This window comes from Glarea lozoyensis, assembly GCF_000409485.1.
Source record: "Glarea lozoyensis ATCC 20868 chromosome Unknown GLAREA21, whole genome shotgun sequence".
NCBI classification, from domain to species: Eukaryota; Fungi; Ascomycota; class Leotiomycetes; order Helotiales; family Helotiaceae; genus Glarea; species Glarea lozoyensis.
This window is the reverse complement of record NW_007360996.1, coordinates 46,365-64,696: the sequence shown is the minus strand read 5'-3', so window position 1 is coordinate 64,696 and position 18,332 is coordinate 46,365. Positions and strand designations below refer to the sequence as shown.

The window sequence follows — 18,332 nt, the reverse complement described above, 5'->3', positions numbered from 1 at the left end:
CTCTGGAAACATTTACTAACTTTTCTGAGTATATATATGACTGTTCCCTTTGCCATTATGTGTCAATAAGAGTATTGCCCAAAACAGGTACAAAGTCTCAGTGTTCCAAATGAGGGTCTGGTATCAAGTTGCTGGGGTGATGTCAGTCATCTTGTATAAAAAAGATTAAGTCTCATCACTCACATGGGTCTGGAATCGTTTTGAAGAAGTAATTCGGGCCGTAGGTGTCTCCGCGTTGAGTCCTGAATTCTTTTGACTCGATTGTCATTACGAAGAGCCACATCGATTAGACGAAAAGCATCAAGTTGAACGGAAGATTTTTTTTCGAGAAGGCCACGATATCATGCTTTGTGCTGTACTCTTCGCAAGCGACAATTTTAACTTTAATCCTCATTCTCGGAGCTGAATATAACCTCGCGGAAGCCAGACAACATTTCTTGTAAGGCTTGTGACCATACCTCATCGGAAAAAATTGTGAGAGTGAGTGGATAACCTGGTAAGGTATGGTGCCGTGCAGTGAAGGTCTCGCACAAAACGCGACTTTAAACTTGTCCGAAGGACTACGTTTTACCTACGATTCTCGCTTTTAAGCGCCTAGGAATATAAGTAAAGTAGATATATACCTTTAATATAAATTTTACTAATTAATTAAAGCTATTAGTGTCGAGAAATAGAGAGTAAAAGTTAAATTTTATAATAGGTTTTTAAATCGCGGGTCTCTACCTTTCGCCTTAGAAATATAGCCGAAACTACTTAAGCGAGAAAATAAGTAAGGCCGAAAGAACTTTTCTTTTAAAAAAGTAAATCGCGCTTTTTAAGTATTTCTCGACGTTAAATAGCTTTTATTTAATTATTTTAGGTTAATATAGAAGCCCTAAGTATACCCTAATTCCCTATACCAAACATACGAGGCTAAAGGGAGTACTTTAGGGTGTATTTATAGGTAAATATAATTATCTCTATTTCGGTGTTCGCGAAAGTCGAGTTTTGAGCTAGACCTTCACTGCACGGCACCATAGGTAAGGTTATCCACAAGTGTCAAAACAAGCAATCTATCCGACGCACCAACAAGATCTTCAGACCCCCTGGTATCCACCAATCGCTGATCAACAGCAGTATCTAGTGCCACAAGGATCTTCTTACATCGTCAAAACTCCAGTCACGTCTACACTATTCCCTTAAGTGGCAATCATTTTCTAACGCTAATCGCAATATCAACGATGCATCTTCGTCCATATGAACCCCGGGATATCTCCTCCATCGCCACGATCACGGCTCTCTGTAACCTCACAGACCCTTTAGAATGTTTCCGAAATCGGAATATGGAAACATGGTGGCTTACGTATCGAAATTCTGTGATGCGAGAGCTGAAAATGATGCTTTTGATGCCAAGCGTTGTTTGTGTGGTTGTGGAGGGGGACGCGGGGGATGCTGTTTTGGAACGGGATGTAGAACGTGATGTGCGTAATGAGGTTGTTGGATTGGCGATTTGGGAAAGAGAGGGGGAAGGGAAAGAGCAAAGAGGGAGTTTTTGGTCTGGTATGGGAGGTCTGGGGTATGGTTTTGCGGTTAAGCTAATGTTGGTTACAGAACTCAATCGATTCTTACACTCTACAACTATGAAATACTTCTCTTTCTGGGATCCCACTGCTCATCGCAAGAATGCCGCGCTGTTGCAACCTGTAATCTCTGCTGAATGTCCAGAAGCTACGTTCAAGAAATTCTGGCATTTACATGGTCTATTTATCTTGCCAACGTGCCAGAGACGTGGCTTAGGCGCCTTAGCCTTACAGTGGGGAATAGATCAAGCCACGTCTGAACATGTTCCGATAGTTGTAAATGCTAGTTCAAGGGGTGTTGGGTTGTATGAAAAGATGGGATTCCGTGGTGTCATGAAACAGGAATTTGATCAATTCTTTGAAACGGGGGAAAGGGGGATGTGGGTTATGGTTTGGAATCCTGAAGGTCATGAAAAATTAAATTAGTTTCTAATATTTGAGCTTGTTCGAGTGTGAGGCTCCACAAACATTAAATTTAACTAACAAAAGAAATCAAATTGCCTCATCCTGGCAGAAGAATTAAATTTGAGGACAATCAGAGTTATCATTGATTTTCTCGTGAAACTTCAAAAACGTTTGGAGGTCTTGCAATCTACCGCTTCAAAGTTTTTTCTTTCTCCCCATCAACAACCAACTTCCTCCCCTGCCCCATCAACCCCTTTCGTGTCCTCACAGTATCTATATACCTCTTTGCCACATTCTCCTTATCCGCCAGTTCGCCTAAATACTAAACTTTTGAGTATTTTAGACAGTTTCCCCATTCTTAGCCCGCAGAATTGTATTTACAGGATCATGATACCTAAGAAGCTAGATGTCTCTGCGATTGTCATTGTATTATACTTTATTGCCCAGAGCCTATCCTACGTCTTACGCAGGCCACGAGAGAAGCGTCTAACGCCGTGCGTATAAGGACGATGTTTCTCATTTGTGAAAAATACATCTCCAGGAAAATAGCGGCTTGATTTGTCTAGCTTGCTGTATGAAGAACAAAGTCAACGACCGTTGGAAAGTCGATTGATTCTCTTCGAGAGATGATAGATCCTGCCAATGCGGGTCGGCGTCAAGCGGTGCCCGACTGATGCCGAGAACAAGATAACGAGAGACAGCAACATTTGTAGAATGAGTTGTCCAGTATAGAGGGAGAGTACAAGAGACAGCTTCTGCAAAGCCGCGAATATTATGCTGTTTAGCCCAGTCTAATATGGCTGACTGAGAGTATGCGGCGAGCTGCGCTGCCTCCAATTTCATTACAAGGCCGAGTGTGCCATATTAGCGATGTGCAATTCTCAAGATGACGCGACGTCTAAATAAGAGCAGTGTTTCGTAAACATCAGTTCCCAATACTAAACGTGACGAAATGTTAAGCATATAAGAAAGAAGCGCGACTTCCCCTCCGCAGTGCAGTCCCCACGTTTCGCCTATCGCCGTTGGCAATACTGTAGATTGTACGAAAATAGGACGTCGTTGCATATCATCTAATAGAGTTAATGATCTGAGAATAAACGTGAGGTGGTATAATCGTGAAGGAGGAGGCTGCAAATACACGTGAACCTAGCTCTGGTCCTCATGGCAGAGGCGAGCGGTTCTTAAATCTAACCACGCACTAACCGAAGTAATCCCGCTACCGTAGAAATGGCAAATTGACTTTAAGGATCTCACGTATCGTGGCGCTGCCATTCGTCTCGGTGATGTTTGACGATAAATGTTGTTGTCCTGCCACCCGCTTACTGTGTTGGATTGGTTGGCAGCCAAAGTGACCCAGTTTAAAAGTCACGTGCCTGTGTTATGCCCCTTCGCTAAAAATCCCACGCCACCCAACTCCACATCCTATCATCATCCTTTCCGGCACAGAACCAAAATCATCTTCTAAGAAATAGAGTTGGGAATTTACGAAAATAGAGTCGAGGATGCTAGGAGCACACACTGCCTCATTCGACCGACCGTATGTCGTAAATTCTTATATTATCCACCGACGTACGTTCGTGGTTTGCTGAAGGAACATGTTGGTGGGAATGTACGAGCGTTGCTTAGAATGCACGACATTTGGTGAGAACCTTCACGATCCGTGCTCTGATAGGATGGAATCTTAGATAATCTTGTTTCCGACCAATCTGATAGGATCGTTCTAGGCGAGGATCTACACTTCCTTTGGAATCCAGAATAGACGCCATTGAGGAAGAGTTTGGTATATAGCAGTTGATAATCGTCGTTTGACCGAGCCTTTTCGTTCAGTTCATCATCATCACTCCTACCATCTCTCATTCCCTTCTCTCTTCTCTTATAGGTGCTTGTCGACTATTCTTTCCTTCGTCAAGAGCGTTTAAAGCTCGTCGTCATGGTGAGCCAAAAAGTGTTGCTCACGGCGCTATGCCTCTTTACCCAACTCGCATTTACTCTGCCTCTTGAGTCCGATGGCAATACCGAGGATCTGTAAGTACCCCGTTTGATCTATGCTCCAAAGCACGTGCTAATGATATCTGCAGAGAGATTGTCAACGATCCCAGTGTTTATGGTCGTGCTGCGGTAGAGGCAGACTATCTCAAGCCTTTAGTCGCTAGGGTGGAAAAGCCCAAACCTGTAGATAAAACCACAGTAGACCCAAAGAAGCCAAAGGGAAAACCGGCAGATGATGAAGACGCTGCAGTGGACGACACGGAGGAGGAGCCCGTAGACGACACAGAGGTGGCGGATGACGAAGTGGACCCGGCAGACAAAAAAGGAGGTAAAAAAGACAAAACTCCAAAGAAGGGGGCAGAAGATGAAGAGAAGGAGATTGTCGATGACGATAAGACCGAGGTAGGCGAGGATGAAGACTTCGCAGATGATAAGACCGAGGTAGGTGAGGATGAGGAGGTCGATACATCATTGGATGAAGAAGAAGAAACCCTGCCAGAAGACGAAAAGCCCACACCTACCGACGAAGACACCACTACCACAGACGAAGACACCACGACTACAGACAAGGATAAGAAGAAGGACAAGAAGAAGAAGGATAAGAAGAAGAAGAAGGGGGGGTTCTTGGGCGGGCTGTTCGGCAAGGATAAGAACAAGAAGCCAACAGACCCACCGAAGGACAAGAAGAAGAAGGGTAAGCTTGGAGGTTTATTCGGTCGAGATTTCGATGATCTTCAACCTGTCCACGCTTAGATCTGTTGTGGTGTTCCCGCACCCATTTCATTTCTCAACACTTTCATTTTCTTGGGGTGGCGTTTAGGCGGATTGCATTGTTCGGTGCAAAAGGTGCATATTCGGGAGTAACGGATTGTGGTTTGAAGACTTGTATATTGCTTATCTAGAGTCGTGGTGATTGATTGTATACCTATGGTCTGTGGGGGTTAGATTTGTGGGGATCTTTAGACAATTATACACGCGATATCGCGCGGAATTAGATGCTTTAAGATTGAATTGATTTTGATATTGCAGATGTGATTTTTGAACTAACTAATCTTGGGATTGACCCATCACATGAAATTAGTGCTTCTTCAAATGTTTTGAAATAAGAACTGTCTATCCTTACTAGAATAAACACCCCTTTACTTATTCCCGTTCACATACAACTTGATTCTCACGACTTTTACCAACGGCGGCCATAATCAAGTTACTAGGGAACTACAGGCGTCATTTGTCGACGGTCTCACATAGGCCAACTTGGGCATTATTTTGGTCAGTCCAAAATGTTGAGCAAGACAATGTAGATAGATAACAACTTGACACTAAACCGGAACATAATACTCCAGCGTCCCTCAAGCAGACTCACGATTTTATTTCTCGAGACGTGTAAGGCTTGTGTAATATATTTTATCAGATACAGGGTCAGTAACAGACACCGACTTTTTCTCGGAGGTTGTTTTAACAAATTCGTCGCGTTTTAAATTCGTAGCGTTTTGGATGCCAAGTATTTCAGATAATATGTAAATATGTAAATTAAAAGCTTTGACGTTACAATTTCTCAAGTCACGATACCTACGACGTAAAATCTCGCATTGTACTGTAAAAAGAGCGTTAAAAGCCAGACTTAAAAGACGATAGAATACTATATATACTTCTAGCCAGCATTCCTGTTGGATGTATTAGGTAAATCTGTAGGTGCCGGTTGAGATTAAGTGTAAGAATCACGATCGAATCTTTCGCGCCCGAAATGTTTCATTATATAGATTCCTGATCTAAGCTTTTGTTATTCGATTAAGGATAAGTCTTATTAACTCGTTAGAAAGAAAGCACCTCCCTGCCGGTTAACATCTGTTAGTAACGATTTAAGATATCCTCTCTGTTTAGCCCTTCCCTAGTCAATGTTCTCACACATATCTTGTGAGAGAACTACTTAAATTACATCTACCGTAAGTATTTAATAAACGGAGAAACAGTATGTCGGGACAAGTACTAAGAAGTATCCCTATAGTATCGATTATCTATACCAGGAATCTCTACTTACAAATACTAATAGTTAAACTTGTTAGAACAATTAACAATAAATTTAAATTAGGTTCTTTAATTATCTTTAGTATAGAGAGGTATATTATTTATTAAAAATAAAGTTCGCTACTTTTACTTAATAAACAATTACAGATCTAAAATAATTTTAACGTCGGAGGAAAATACTTCTTATACTACTTTCTAGACTAAAAAGATATTTCGTTATTTAATTACTGATTATTAAAGATTAGATAGCTAAAGTCTCAAGAAACAGATTATCAGCTCTAAGAAGCAGATCTTAACTTTCGCACTAACAAAAAAACCATTCATTACAAAAACACATTTCCAACTTTCTCTCCCCGCGGACAATACATATCACAGTCCTCAACTTTCTCAATCTATATTGTTAAACTTCCCCCTTCCCACCCAAATCCCCGAATTCCGAAAATCACAAAACTTCATTCCAAGTGTATATCCAAGACCCACTCAAGCGCCCGGTCAAGCACTCCGTCCGCTGAAAATCAATCGAATGCAAGCTGCGCGGGTCCTCCGACCATCCCAGCTCCTTAGAAGAAATCTACCGACGAGCCAGAATGCGCGGTTATGATGAGGGTCAAGCGTATGAGGAAGACACATCTCAACTTGCCGAACACGGAAGCTGTGATTGTGGTGCCAGTCGCTCGTTTGATACAGAAAATGACATTTCAGAATACCATGCACGCCGCGAGCCCATCGAAGGGTTAAACCACCTCTCCTACCTCTCCGCCCTGAAATACTGGATCTACACCGTCTACAGCGGGGAGAACGTTGACCCCTCCAACACATTCAACCAGCTCCACGAGTCCTTAAAATTCATCTCCACAATCGACCCATCCTCACTCCGCGAAGAAGGCCATGGATCCTGGTCCCCCCCCTCGCCCCTCTCCGTCCTCCCCTTGAACCAGCAAGAGCGTGATATGATCGACTGGGCCGCCTCCATGCTCCACGGTTACGACCACGCCACGCCAGGCTTCGAGCGGGTATTGGAGATTCTGCTTCGCGGTCAGAATGGGAGGCGTACGCACGAGGAGTCTGGGGTGTTTGTGCGGTTTCTCGCTTCAGGGGATGCGATTTCGCCAGAGGCGCGAGAGTTCCTGGAGGGCGTTGACGTCAAAGTGTGGATAGGTAAAGAGGTGGGTGAGCTTATGAGGCAAGATGAGGGTTCGAGGAGGAGAACTGAGAAGGTGTTGAGTATGTTGAGGGAGTATGAGGAGGGGCGTGAGAGACGACGAGCTGAGGATGAGTCGTCCGCGAAACGAGATATTGAGGAAGTGTCAGACAAGCAACCGGAATCCTCGAAGCCTCTGATCCACCTCCCCGTCACAATCTCAGATATGCCCTTCAAACTACTCCTCTCACCAGAAGAGAAACTTCGTCTGGCCAAAGCTCTCGTCGCCGAAGGCTTCACCAGCTTGACCGGAGAAGTGAAAGCTGTAAGACTACTGCTCACCTGGGCACAGCAAGTCAGCGAGCGACGTGACTGGCCAACTAACGCCCAAGAGATCCATAGCGTTGCTCTAGCGAAAGGTCTTCTTCGGTCGTCAATCCCGACCAGAAGGGCAATTGCAGGGGAGCTTCAGATGTGGGTGTATCACACTCGAAAGGAGATAGCCGAGACATCGAAATCGAAATCGAAATCGGAGGTTCGAGAGACTGTTACTGCGGAACGTCAGTCTGTTCATCTCCCCATCGCGGCATCCCCGGAATATGTGATCCCAAAGAGTACTCCCGAAGAAGACGTCGAGCTCGCTAAATATCTCGTCAAGGAGGGCTTCACCGGTAAAAATATGGAGAACTGTGTTCCCGAACATCGCGAAGAGCGACCTCTGCTCTTGTGGGCCACCCGAGCACTCGGTGCAGTTTGGTGTCACGATGGATCCGATCAAGCAAAGAATAGCGAGGCGCTAGCCACAAAGATCATTGGAAACTCTATCGAAGGCAACGATGAGAATGCGGAGATTCGCAGGAAATTGAAGGAGTGGATTGAGAAGACGCTACTCGCGGCTCCTGAATCTGCGACTGTACCTGAGGAGAATGAGGTTGGAGTTGCGTGGGAGGAGGATGAGGATGCTGATGTGATCATTAGAGAGAGAAGATGCAAGGCTGGTTTCATACAGGAAAGGGTCCCTTTTACCGACATCTTCGCAGCCCATATTGCGTGGCTTCAGAAGGAAAGACCAAGATGGAAGGCTGATAGCAACTCCCCAAATCAACAATCTGAGCGAAACAGCAAGAAGCCTATCAGGGACGCCGAGTGTGCTCGGAGTATTCTCTTCAACGTACCTGATTACCGCTGTCGAGGGTTCCCAGCTTATATGCGACACAGCATGGTAGCTCGCCAAATTCTCAGCAAAGAGGAGTCTGTCCCAGTCCGACAGAAAGAAGAATATCTCAAGAAATGGATCCGTCGGATTCTCCGAGACGATGAACTCATTGAGCGAAGCGAATTGTTTCATGAAGATGTCCTTCGACATGCCTGCAGAATGCTGAACAGACGCGGAGGCTTCGATTGGGGTCAAGACGTTTTGACTGCCGTAGGGCATTACGTTACGTATGCCCGCGACGATAGAGGTTTCGAGGTCTGGGGAGAGGAATTCAACTTCGATTCGTCCGACCCTGATCAAGTTGAATGGGAGCTTCAGCAGGAGCAGGGCTTTGGGCTGAAAAGTCAACGCTTCATTGAGCATGTTGAAAAAGCTAATGAAGACCCTAGGGTTAAGGTTCGACGCAACCTGCTACCAACATGGAATCCTAAGACTATGAGATGGGGATTCGTGGATGAGACTCCTGTTAGTTACTCGTACTGGCTCGCAGTCGAGAGTTGGGATAGGAAAGGTGACCAGCCAGACCCCGCCGACTACCCTACCGAGAAACGACATTCCGAGCAAGGGCGACCGGAAGCTTCGAATTCTTTCCCAACCTTCCTACCCCTCACAACCGATCCAAAAGACACCTCGACCCTTTCCGAAGACGAGCTCGACGAACTAGCCAAAACGCTTCTCAAGCAAGGCTTCACGGATCACACCGGCGAAGAGAAGGCTGCAGCTAAGATCCTTGAATGGGCTCGTCAAGTGACCGGGAGAGGAGAATGGCCAGCTGACAACCGGGAAAAGGATGGCGTGGTGATGGGATGGAAGTTCCTTCATGGTGACTGGTCTAAGCTGGAGGATAGGATCAAGGCGGCGAGACTTATTGGTGAGTTTGTGGAGGACAGGCTTGGTAGCGAGGTGGTGAAGAAGGCAGTAGAGACTCGCTCAGCTGCTAGTCCAAACACTGTAACTTCGACCAACGACAACGAGATCCGAGTAGAGGTGAATGAAGTCGCCTCCCCCATCTCCGAAACAACAGAGACCGCGCCCCAAACCAAAACCCCCACGGAAGACGCACCATGGGCTCGCAAAACCCTCAGCAGCGCCCCAAACCTAAACTCTCTCTCCGACCTCAAGCAAGCCATCAAAGACATCATCCGCGCACGCGACATCCTCATGAAAGAGCTCGACATCCCCTTCAAGCGCGCCGAAAACGCACAAAGCAAAGAAGGTAGAGTATCAGCCGAAGCGTTAGAACGCTTCAGCGCCTGGCTCAAGGAAGTAACAAACGACAAAAAATTGATTGAAAGCAGTTATGTTGTTGAAGAGATACTCAGGGAGTTTTCGAGTTCTGAGGTGGGATTGGGGAATTTGAAAGCGCTGATGGAAAATCCCATGGCGATATTCGGCGGGTTCAGTCATGAGGGTGATGGAAATGCCGAGTCAACGGACTTCGAAGCAACTGCGCCACAAAGCGAGAACGCTCCTCGAAAGTCAATTTATACAATGGACGTCTCAGGCGAACCATTCAGAGGCTCTGGTTCTTCTGCCGAGGAACTTCTGGGATACGAGGATGAGGAAGATGACGATACGGAAACCGCTTCTCAGGTTACTCCTGACGAGGATACGGATATGGAGGGTGATGGAAACTCGTATGTTGGTTTTGGCACCCAGGCAGAGTCCGCAAAGGAATGGTTGGATAAAGAGGGGATGCTAGCAGAGGACTGGGAATCAACATTTAAAGATCCAATTACCCGCAAGATTGCTGGGGAGCTGGAGGCCAAGTATGCTGGAGCGGATGAGTCGAATGAGGCTGCAAGAGAGGCGTGAGAGTATGTGAAAGTGTTGAGGGAGATTGATCGTGCGGTCGCTGCTTCGGAGGAGAGGAAGATGAATGCTACGGCTTCAGAGGAAACCAAAGATACTGCTACGACTTCAGAGCAGACTGAGGTCAATAGCAAGATCGACAAGAAATCTCCTGCTACTGACAAGAGAAAGGTCGTTTTACCACCACCGGGAAGCTGTGAAGATGCTATGGACGAAGAAACCCCTTCGGTAGCAAGCCAAGAGCATCAAGCTGGCACTTACACTCCACCACCAGCAAGCTGCGAAGAAGTCGCTGACGAGAAGTGAGATCCTGAAGGATGGTCCTCCAACTTGGAGATACTGGTAATGATGGCCGAAGCATTGAGTGAAGGTCGTTGATAGATAGTTTCAGATAGTTTGAGCACTTGCTCTTTTCATCCGTAGATTTTTGACTAGAATATCAATAATTGAATTAGAAAGATCTTGAAATAAAGTGCCTGTGAGCGAAGCAACCTTACCTCATTCATCTCTTTTCTCTGTCAAATTGTGCCTCGATATCATACCTCCATCACCCCACCAGTTCTCACCCCCACCAGTTCTCACCCCCACCACAGCACTAAAAGCGGAAACAAAATCTACGCGAACTCGGAAGTGCCAAACGAAATAAGGGGGGATCATTCTTGACACAAAGCTCAGCTAGCGATGTCGCTCTGACGCCACAGCCGCAGGGTTGTACCAGGGGCTGAACACGGTCTTGGGCAGTTGATTCGTTAACATACTAAGAACGATAGCCAGGGCTGGCTGACCTGGATATCGAATCACCAGTGTCGGATCATGAGGCTTACATTTGACGGGAAGCGGGACGGGAGAGGCGCTGTGATGGTCCGGATTGATGGGAAACGGGTTTAAGAGGATGAGATCGGCCCAATTAACTGACCGTTCTTCTTTTGGTAGGCGAGGGGTCAGGAGGAGGTTGTAGTGATGACACGACTTTCGAAATGTTTCCTGAATATTGATTCTTGTTATTGAGACGTGAGATATGTCCCGGATACTTGCCAATCCGAGTTGATTCCTAATATAGATGTTCAGGTTGTCGAGAGGATATCTACATGATTAGTGAACACGCGAGTCATGTATTGTTTAACAAGTAGAAGTGAGGCTGATAGATGACGGACTCATGGCTGTTGATCTGCGTGTATCTTGTGTGGTGGAAGGAAAAGAACGCTCACTTTGTACCTCAGCCTCCTGCAGAACACCATCACAGACCGAGCTTTGAACACCCGGGTAGATGGTTTTTTCTCGGCATAAATGTGTTGAAGTCGTGTAGAATCAACTTTATGATGGTAGTGGTCATCTTCAAGATCAACAAAGTCGCACGACGACGATCTTGGCGTTTTCAATTATTCGGGGTCACACGATCCAGATTGTCGACTTTGTGACGTGGAAGATAATTGTGCCCTACGATATCACGTAGCTCATCCTCCGGTGTTGATTCTTCGGTTCCATAGGACAAATCGGCGAACTGTGAGAGCATGTCGTTGACGTGGGGGTAAAGTATGTTATCAGATTGGTCGTATTTGACAGCTTTGGAGACATTGATCTTCGACAAGGTATAAGATTTTCCGGGAAGACTCGCAAGAATTCCCCGATTGACACTGACATGTCTCTTGATCCGGGTTGTAGGCGTTGGCCGTCTCAGAGTTCTCAAGACAACCGTTGATAATGACCTACTATTGACAGTCAATCGAGCTTCATTATTGACGTGGTGCATACATATCCCTTTTGCCCGAGGATATCTTTCGTCCAATGAGGGAAGATATCCGACCTGTCGACCGCAACATGAGATATGCTTTTGTGTTGGTTTCAACGGAGCAAGTCGAGATTGGTGGCGTTACACGAGCTCTAACTAACAACCAATTTTACATCCGTCTTCAGCCACAGCTTTTGCCATTGATAAGTTTCAGCTGTGAAGGGTACAGTCGCAATTGAAAATTTCGATGTCCTCATCCGGCTTGGTCTTGGACGTGATGCAGGTCATCCATGCATTGAACCACGAACCGCTCACGGGTGACATGTAGACCTTGATCGTCAGGAGGGTTTAGATGCAACGACCCGACGCACACCGGAGAGCTGGGAATGACACGGACGGGTGTCTCAATTCGGATCCCCAATTCTCAGCCCGACTTCGCGGCACGGTGGATGGAGGACTCGGCGTGTTGGTTACCGCAAGAGAGCACATCGAAGTCGTCTCCATAGCCCTGGGTCAAAGAGTGTGATTGTACCAGGGACGGATATGAGCAGGTGACGGATCATGGCAGCACGTTGATATTGAGTTGTACGAGTAACCGCGGTCGAAATTGAGATGCTACGGGCGAACCCAGGAACTCGGTGGTGGGATTCGGCCACCAACACGCTCTCCTGCAGCGAGCAGCGACGCAGATTTGGTGTGACGCCGGATGGTGTGTATTTGAGCCCCGTTCAGGTTGGGTCAAGACTGCACGTCGTGACCTCATCCAGTAAGTCATTCGCACCACTCTCGCCGCGGTACTGATACCTTCTATTTTGGTGTTCCTCAGACTTGGTGTGGAGTCGTCTCGTTGAAGTTCTGCATTGGGAGCGTTTCCTTGCTTGGGACTAATCAAGAGAGCTAGGTACATTGTACTGTAGCTCATGTGTCAAGTAATGACAAGTCGACGCTAGAGAGTAAATTTCCGTAGCTCCAGTGTCTAGTCGATATGCCATTGTACTAGTCTTTCATCGCGGCTCACGTATTTGGAAATGGCCCTGGACAGCAACGACTAGAGCGTAGCGAATGCAGCCTCCACGGCAGTGGCCCAGCGGAGCGTCCGGTTGGGTAACTAGGTAGGTACTTTCCAGATACCTATGAAACATGTCTCGCATTCGAGCTGCTCAGATCCGATTCCAACGGAGAACCGGACGCCCATCCAGGAAGACCCGTTTCCAGCATCAGAACTGCCATGGTTGGCGGCGGTCCAGTACTCGATTGCAGAATGTAGGAGAGGTAGCAACCATCGAGCCGTCTAGCATGAACGAGATGAATTGCTATTATGCGCAAAAGCGGCTTGAATGCAGCTAGCAGGTCGATTATGTGTTGGGATAGGTGGACTTTGACCAAGTGCCTGGCTGGATGTTGACGGAGAAGCAATGCTCGACAGGGGCCTCAGTTGAGCCCTAGGAGCACTGATGGGGGACTTCTGGAGGCTGGACCTCGGCGTTTAGTCCCTAGAACTGCGCTAGTCCAGGGACCTAACGCCTACTCTTCAGTACACCTGCGCGCTACAGCACGTCCGCCACGCTCAACTGCCCCCCCCGTCCGCGCTTCTTGCATCCTTGAATCTTCCGCCGTCGTCCTCCACATCTCCTCCACCCGCGAACACTTGCACCCTCATTCAACCTAGACACTTGCGTTGGGGAACACCCACTCGAGCACCTTTGCACAAAGGTATAAGACCAGACCCTGGCCCCAACCATGCCAGGTCCCGATGGCTCTTCATTCGACCAACGACTCTGTTCAGCAAACGGGACCAGATCCTCGTCGTCACCACTGAGAATCTTCGCCTCTTCACTCTTCACTCTTCACTCTTCACGCTTCACGCTTCACGCTTCACCTCCTCTCACCAACCCTAGGTCAGCCTCTCGTGTGCGAAGAGATACCGGTCGACGCATCCAGGTAGCATACATGCGCCTTCCTGAACATCAACATCATCCTACGAGGCCACCATCGACCAGTCCAAGCGCAGTACCCCACCAAGGCTACTAGTTCTACTCACCTAGATCTCGATTCGCCCTTCTGTTCTTGGGATCAAGTACGTTGCCGACTCCTTATTTTACAGCCTTGCCATCAAGGTTGGTCATACATGAGATATGTATATATATCACATCTCCAAGCATCTCTCACGGCAACGTTCAAGTGGTGTTGCCGCAGAGAGCTTCTACTTCATCAGCATTGCCGTCGAATCGTGGTTCTAGCTCGCAGATCTACCGCTCCGTAGAGCTTCCACCAAGAACAATCACTGACCAGACCCGCACCAGAATGGATTTTAGGAACCCGCACGCCGGCCCTTCACACCAACCTTTCCATCCTTCTCCCTACCCGAATTATGGCAGTCCGTCAACCATGGATCATCGAGCCACGAACCCTCAATTCGATATTGTAGAATGGTATCCTCAATTCCTAAGTTGTCATCGATACTTTCTGGACGTCGCCCAGCATACACAGCCGGTCAAGGCGTTGGCGGCGTTCATCAACATCCAACTACCATGTCAGAAACATCCGAATCCCACCATGTCTGCGAATGCTCCTTCACCACACATGCCTGATATGGGGGGACTGATGCGACCGCAAGGTCTTTTTGGGAACAATCCACCCGCAGGACATGGACCGGCCATCTCTCTGACGCCATATCTACGTCGTCTCGTAGCGACCGGACACGATTCGCCAGGTGTCTTGCATGGATTCTTTGGCGATGATTGGGTAGGAGGAGTAGGATCGTTACATGAGATTGAGCGAAGAAATTACCTTTTTGCCGCGAAGAGCGCAAATTGGTTAAAGGTCAAAGATGCATACGATATGTCGCCGCAAGAGACAATCCCATTCTTGAGGCCATTACGAGAAGCGACGGAGAAAGAATTGGAATCGGCCGATTCAACGTGGGGAGAATGGATGATGATGCAGGATTGGATGTTGGGTCCGAGAGAGTTTCAAAGAGACTTTGAGCCATCGTCGAGAGGCATGAATCATGGCCAATCACCTCGAGTGAAAAGGGAACCGGGACTGCGAGACTGAGGAACTTACAGCGACATACGTCTGGACACATCAGGCATTGTTGGGCATCATTGGATGCATGGATGGAACGTGGCACGATTTATGAATTGTCTGAATAGGTACGGATGGGTAGTTGGGCGGCATATTTTTTCTTGGAGTTTGCTCAGCAAACGGATGGAACCATGCATATTGGCTGGTTAGAGTTGCAAGCCTGCAGGCAAATTAGGGGCGATACTTGGTCTGTATTACAATAATATCATCGATATAGATAAATATCATTCACTCAGCCCTATTTTCGATTTTTCTTGGGTGGGTATCTTTCTAACAAATATGGTCGCGTTTGCTGGGTAAATCATTCACAGGGCTGAGACGATGAGGCTACGATTTCTGCACGACATCCCTCACGGACCTGCGTCGCCTCCAACCATCCCTCGTCACACCCAGCCTCGTCAATCTCAACCACCATGAATCTTCTCAAATATGCCAATCATCTACTCAGAAACACTTCAAGATCCTAATTGACCCTTCCGCTTTCCCAGAAAATGTCCGCCAAATCCTCCACAGCCTGGCATACCTTCCTCACCCGCAGCCTCGTATCCCGTCTCGACAACGACACCTTCACCAGCTACATCCCCATCCTCCTCTCCCAACACCCTCTCCCCCCCTCTCGAATCGCCGAAATCTTCCTCGAACCCAACGATTCTCGCATTCTCGCCCCCGACCCGCGAGTCCCACGATACATCCAGATCCTGCTCACCCTCGGAACCGTCAACGCGCCTGCGATTCTGCGCGCGTTACTAAGGTATTCTACTGCTGGAGCGAGCGCGCAGGATGGGCAGCTGGAAGATGGCAAAGCCAAGGAGGGGCGATGGGGGAATAGTTACGCGACGGAGGAAATGCTATTCTACCGCATCGCGAAATTCGTGAGCAGTGGGTTCGCGCCCAAAGGCAACGTCGAGGCGGGGGAATTACTGCTCGTCCTGGTGAAATGGATGGAGACGTCCCTCTCCGCCTACCACGCCGCGCAAGGCATGCTCGAGCTCGGCGGCATGATGGAGGAGTTAACCGCGCAGATCATGGCGCTTGGGACGCTCGCGATTGCCGTGCTGGAGAACGATGGCGTTATGAATGTGATCGCTAAGGGACGGGGGGCGAGAGGGAAGGATCTGAGTAAAGTGCTGGGGAGTTTCGTGCCGATGTTGTTGCAGAGTAGTCCGCAGAGCGCGGCGAGGTTGGAGTTATTCCGGACGCAGACGCTGTTGGTGTTGGAGCCGGTGCGGAAGAAGGATGAGAGTGCTGCGAAGGAGATTGATGAGATTTTGGATGATCATTTGGCGATGGGGGGGATGGAGGGTATTGTGGTTGTGGAGTTACCTGTCGTTAATTCGAGGGCGGGGTTGTATATTTATTTGAATTCTTTGGTAGGGAACCAACCCGTTCGATGGATGTGAGAGACTGACGGTACAGCTTGTGGGACGGCCTTTGATTGATGATGCGGCAATTTTTGCGTATTTGCATAATAGATACCAGGTATGATATTTCGGATCTTGGGGTGTTTGTGCTAATGAACCAGGGCGACTCTCAATCTACTATAGAAGATTTAATACTTGCTGCTTTCGACATTTTGGCAGACGCAACCTCACGCAATGAACGTGGGCAGACCATCACCATAATCCGATCCTTCCTCATCAACAAAATCCCCTTACTACTCACCACCCTCTCATCAACCCTATTCCCACCACTTACCGCTGAATACTGCATCACCGAAGCCCTCAATCGAGTCGACACCAATGCCTTTCCCACACTCTCAAACATGTTTGACGAATCGAGCAATAACAACATGTTCTCGGATTCTGTCCGCCAAGATTTCTGTTTTGCATGTTGTTTGCATGGGTTGATTGAGGAATCGAGTATTGAGACGTTACTTGGGGATATTCCGATGCAGAGTTTACCTGCTGGGGGAAGGTATGTTAAGCAGGATTTGGTGCAGCAGTGTTTGTCGGATCCTGGGAGGGCGGAGGCGTTGATTTCGGAGTTGGGGAATATGGATGGGAATGTTGGGGCGGTTAGTCAGGCTATTACTGAGGTGAGTTTAGATTCTGTGGTTGTCTTATTTTCATCTCTGCTGTTGTGTATGTGTGTTATGGGTTATGGGTGTTGTAGGCTAACAAAACAGGTCATCGGAAGGTTATGTAGTAATAAGGAGACCATGTCGCTTAAAATGCTTTGTAGTCAGCTTGCGAGAAAACCATCATCTCTCGATGTCATGCTTCTCTTCGACAAACCAACAACTATACTTCAACCGATATGTGAAGTACTAGACAATTGGCGATATGATGAAGATCAAGGAGAATATCAACCAGTCTACGAAGAATTTGGATCAATCCTCCTCCTAGTCCTCTCCTTCACCCATCGCTACGGCCTATCAACCATTGACCTCGGAATCCGAACGCCAGACTCCTTCGTCGCCAAACTTCTTAACCAAGGTCACCTCTCCCGAGCCATGGACGACCTCACCCCCCAAGAATCCTCCCACCTCGACGGTTGGATCCGCGGCCTCTTCGACAACGAATCCGGCGGTCTAGGCGACGAACTCATGTCCTCCTGTCCCCCCCAAGACTTCTACCTCCTGATCCCCACCCTCTTCCACCACATCGTTCTCGCCTTCGCCACCAAAAACCTCTCTGACGACGCCCTCAAAGGCGGCCTCGAATTCCTCGTCGACACCTTCCTCCTCCCCTCCCTCATCCCCGGCATCACCTGGCTGGCCTCGCACCTCTGGGAATCCCGCGGCGACGCCTCGGCCGTCCTGCTCATCCTCGCCGCCCTCCTCACCCCGCCCTCCTCCCCCACCAACCCCGAAGCCGCCCACATGCTCGCCGCCATCCTCAACATCATCGCCAAACCCCTCGAACACTCCCTCCGCTGGCTACAGCGCGCCGAGCCCATCAGACAGGATATCGAACCGCTAAGTCGCGCCCTCCGCCCGCATCTAGGCTGGGAACGCAGAGCCGCGGCCGACCACACGGAGTTGGAAGCCTGGACAGCCGGCGGGCTCGCGATCACGTTGCGGAGTAAAATCGCCGAGTTGATATCCTGGGCAGCGAATCCCGCGGGGAATTCTCCGACGGGTTATACGCATCGTCTGCCGCTCGTCGCTACGAAGATGCTAGGCGCGCGCAGGGTTTTGGGCGTGATTCTTGAAGAGGTTAAAGCTCAGAGTGAATTGGGGAATGGAGCTGTGGCGTTGGATGTGGCGACGGCGATTGTTTGTGCGCCGGAGGCGGGGGGGTGGGATGTTGATGGCTTGGGGGGGCAGAGGAGGTTGGGGTTGGGGGAGGGGTTGAAGTTGCTGGTGCTGGGTGTTACGGGGAGGGGTGGTGGGAGTGGGAGTGGGAGTGGGAATGCAGGTGCGTTGGA

At 48.5% G+C, this 18,332-nt stretch overlaps 7 protein-coding genes across 7 annotated transcripts; 6 read left to right on the top strand and 1 right to left on the bottom strand.

Annotated features, from left to right (window-relative positions):
* Positions 1–1,220: 1,220 nt before the first annotated feature.
* GLAREA_12802 (Acyl-CoA N-acyltransferases (Nat)) lies at positions 1,221–1,985 on the top strand (the record flags this gene model as incomplete). Its single annotated transcript, XM_008084565.1, has 1 exon — positions 1,221–1,985. The coding sequence occupies one exon, from the start codon at positions 1,221–1,223 to the stop codon at positions 1,983–1,985; it is 765 nt and encodes a 254-aa protein (XP_008082756.1).
* A 1,909-nt stretch (positions 1,986–3,894) lies between these two features.
* Positions 3,895–4,706, top strand: GLAREA_12801 (uncharacterized protein; the record flags this gene model as incomplete). Its single annotated transcript, XM_008084564.1, has 2 exons — positions 3,895–3,989; positions 4,043–4,706. 2 exons carry the CDS (start codon positions 3,895–3,897, stop codon positions 4,704–4,706), a joined length of 759 nt encoding a protein of 252 aa, XP_008082755.1.
* Positions 4,707–6,565: 1,859 nt separating this feature from the next.
* GLAREA_12800 (uncharacterized protein) lies at positions 6,566–10,150 on the top strand (the record flags this gene model as incomplete). Its single annotated transcript, XM_008084563.1, has 1 exon — positions 6,566–10,150. One exon carries the CDS (start codon positions 6,566–6,568, stop codon positions 10,148–10,150), a length of 3,585 nt encoding a protein of 1,194 aa, XP_008082754.1.
* A 60-nt stretch (positions 10,151–10,210) lies between these two features.
* Positions 10,211–10,453, top strand: GLAREA_12799 (uncharacterized protein; the record flags this gene model as incomplete). The annotated part of the gene is made up of 2 exons (XM_008084562.1): positions 10,211–10,270; positions 10,319–10,453. The coding sequence occupies 2 exons, from the start codon at positions 10,211–10,213 to the stop codon at positions 10,451–10,453; spliced, it is 195 nt and encodes a 64-aa protein (XP_008082753.1).
* A 3,811-nt stretch (positions 10,454–14,264) lies between these two features.
* On the top strand, positions 14,265–14,933 carry GLAREA_12798 (uncharacterized protein; the record flags this gene model as incomplete). Its single annotated transcript, XM_008084561.1, has 1 exon — positions 14,265–14,933. The coding sequence occupies one exon, from the start codon at positions 14,265–14,267 to the stop codon at positions 14,931–14,933; it is 669 nt and encodes a 222-aa protein (XP_008082752.1).
* Positions 14,934–15,454: 521 nt separating this feature from the next.
* On the top strand, positions 15,455–17,108 carry GLAREA_12797 (uncharacterized protein; the record flags this gene model as incomplete). The annotated part of the gene is made up of 4 exons (XM_008084560.1): positions 15,455–16,333; positions 16,380–16,442; positions 16,486–17,044; positions 17,089–17,108. 4 exons carry the CDS (start codon positions 15,455–15,457, stop codon positions 17,106–17,108), a joined length of 1,521 nt encoding a protein of 506 aa, XP_008082751.1.
* Positions 17,109–17,534: 426 nt separating this feature from the next.
* On the bottom strand, positions 17,535–17,798 carry GLAREA_12796 (uncharacterized protein; the record flags this gene model as incomplete). Its single annotated transcript, XM_008084559.1, has 1 exon — positions 17,535–17,798. The coding sequence occupies one exon, from the start codon at positions 17,796–17,798 to the stop codon at positions 17,535–17,537; it is 264 nt and encodes an 87-aa protein (XP_008082750.1).
* Between the last annotated feature and the right edge of the window lie 534 nt (positions 17,799–18,332).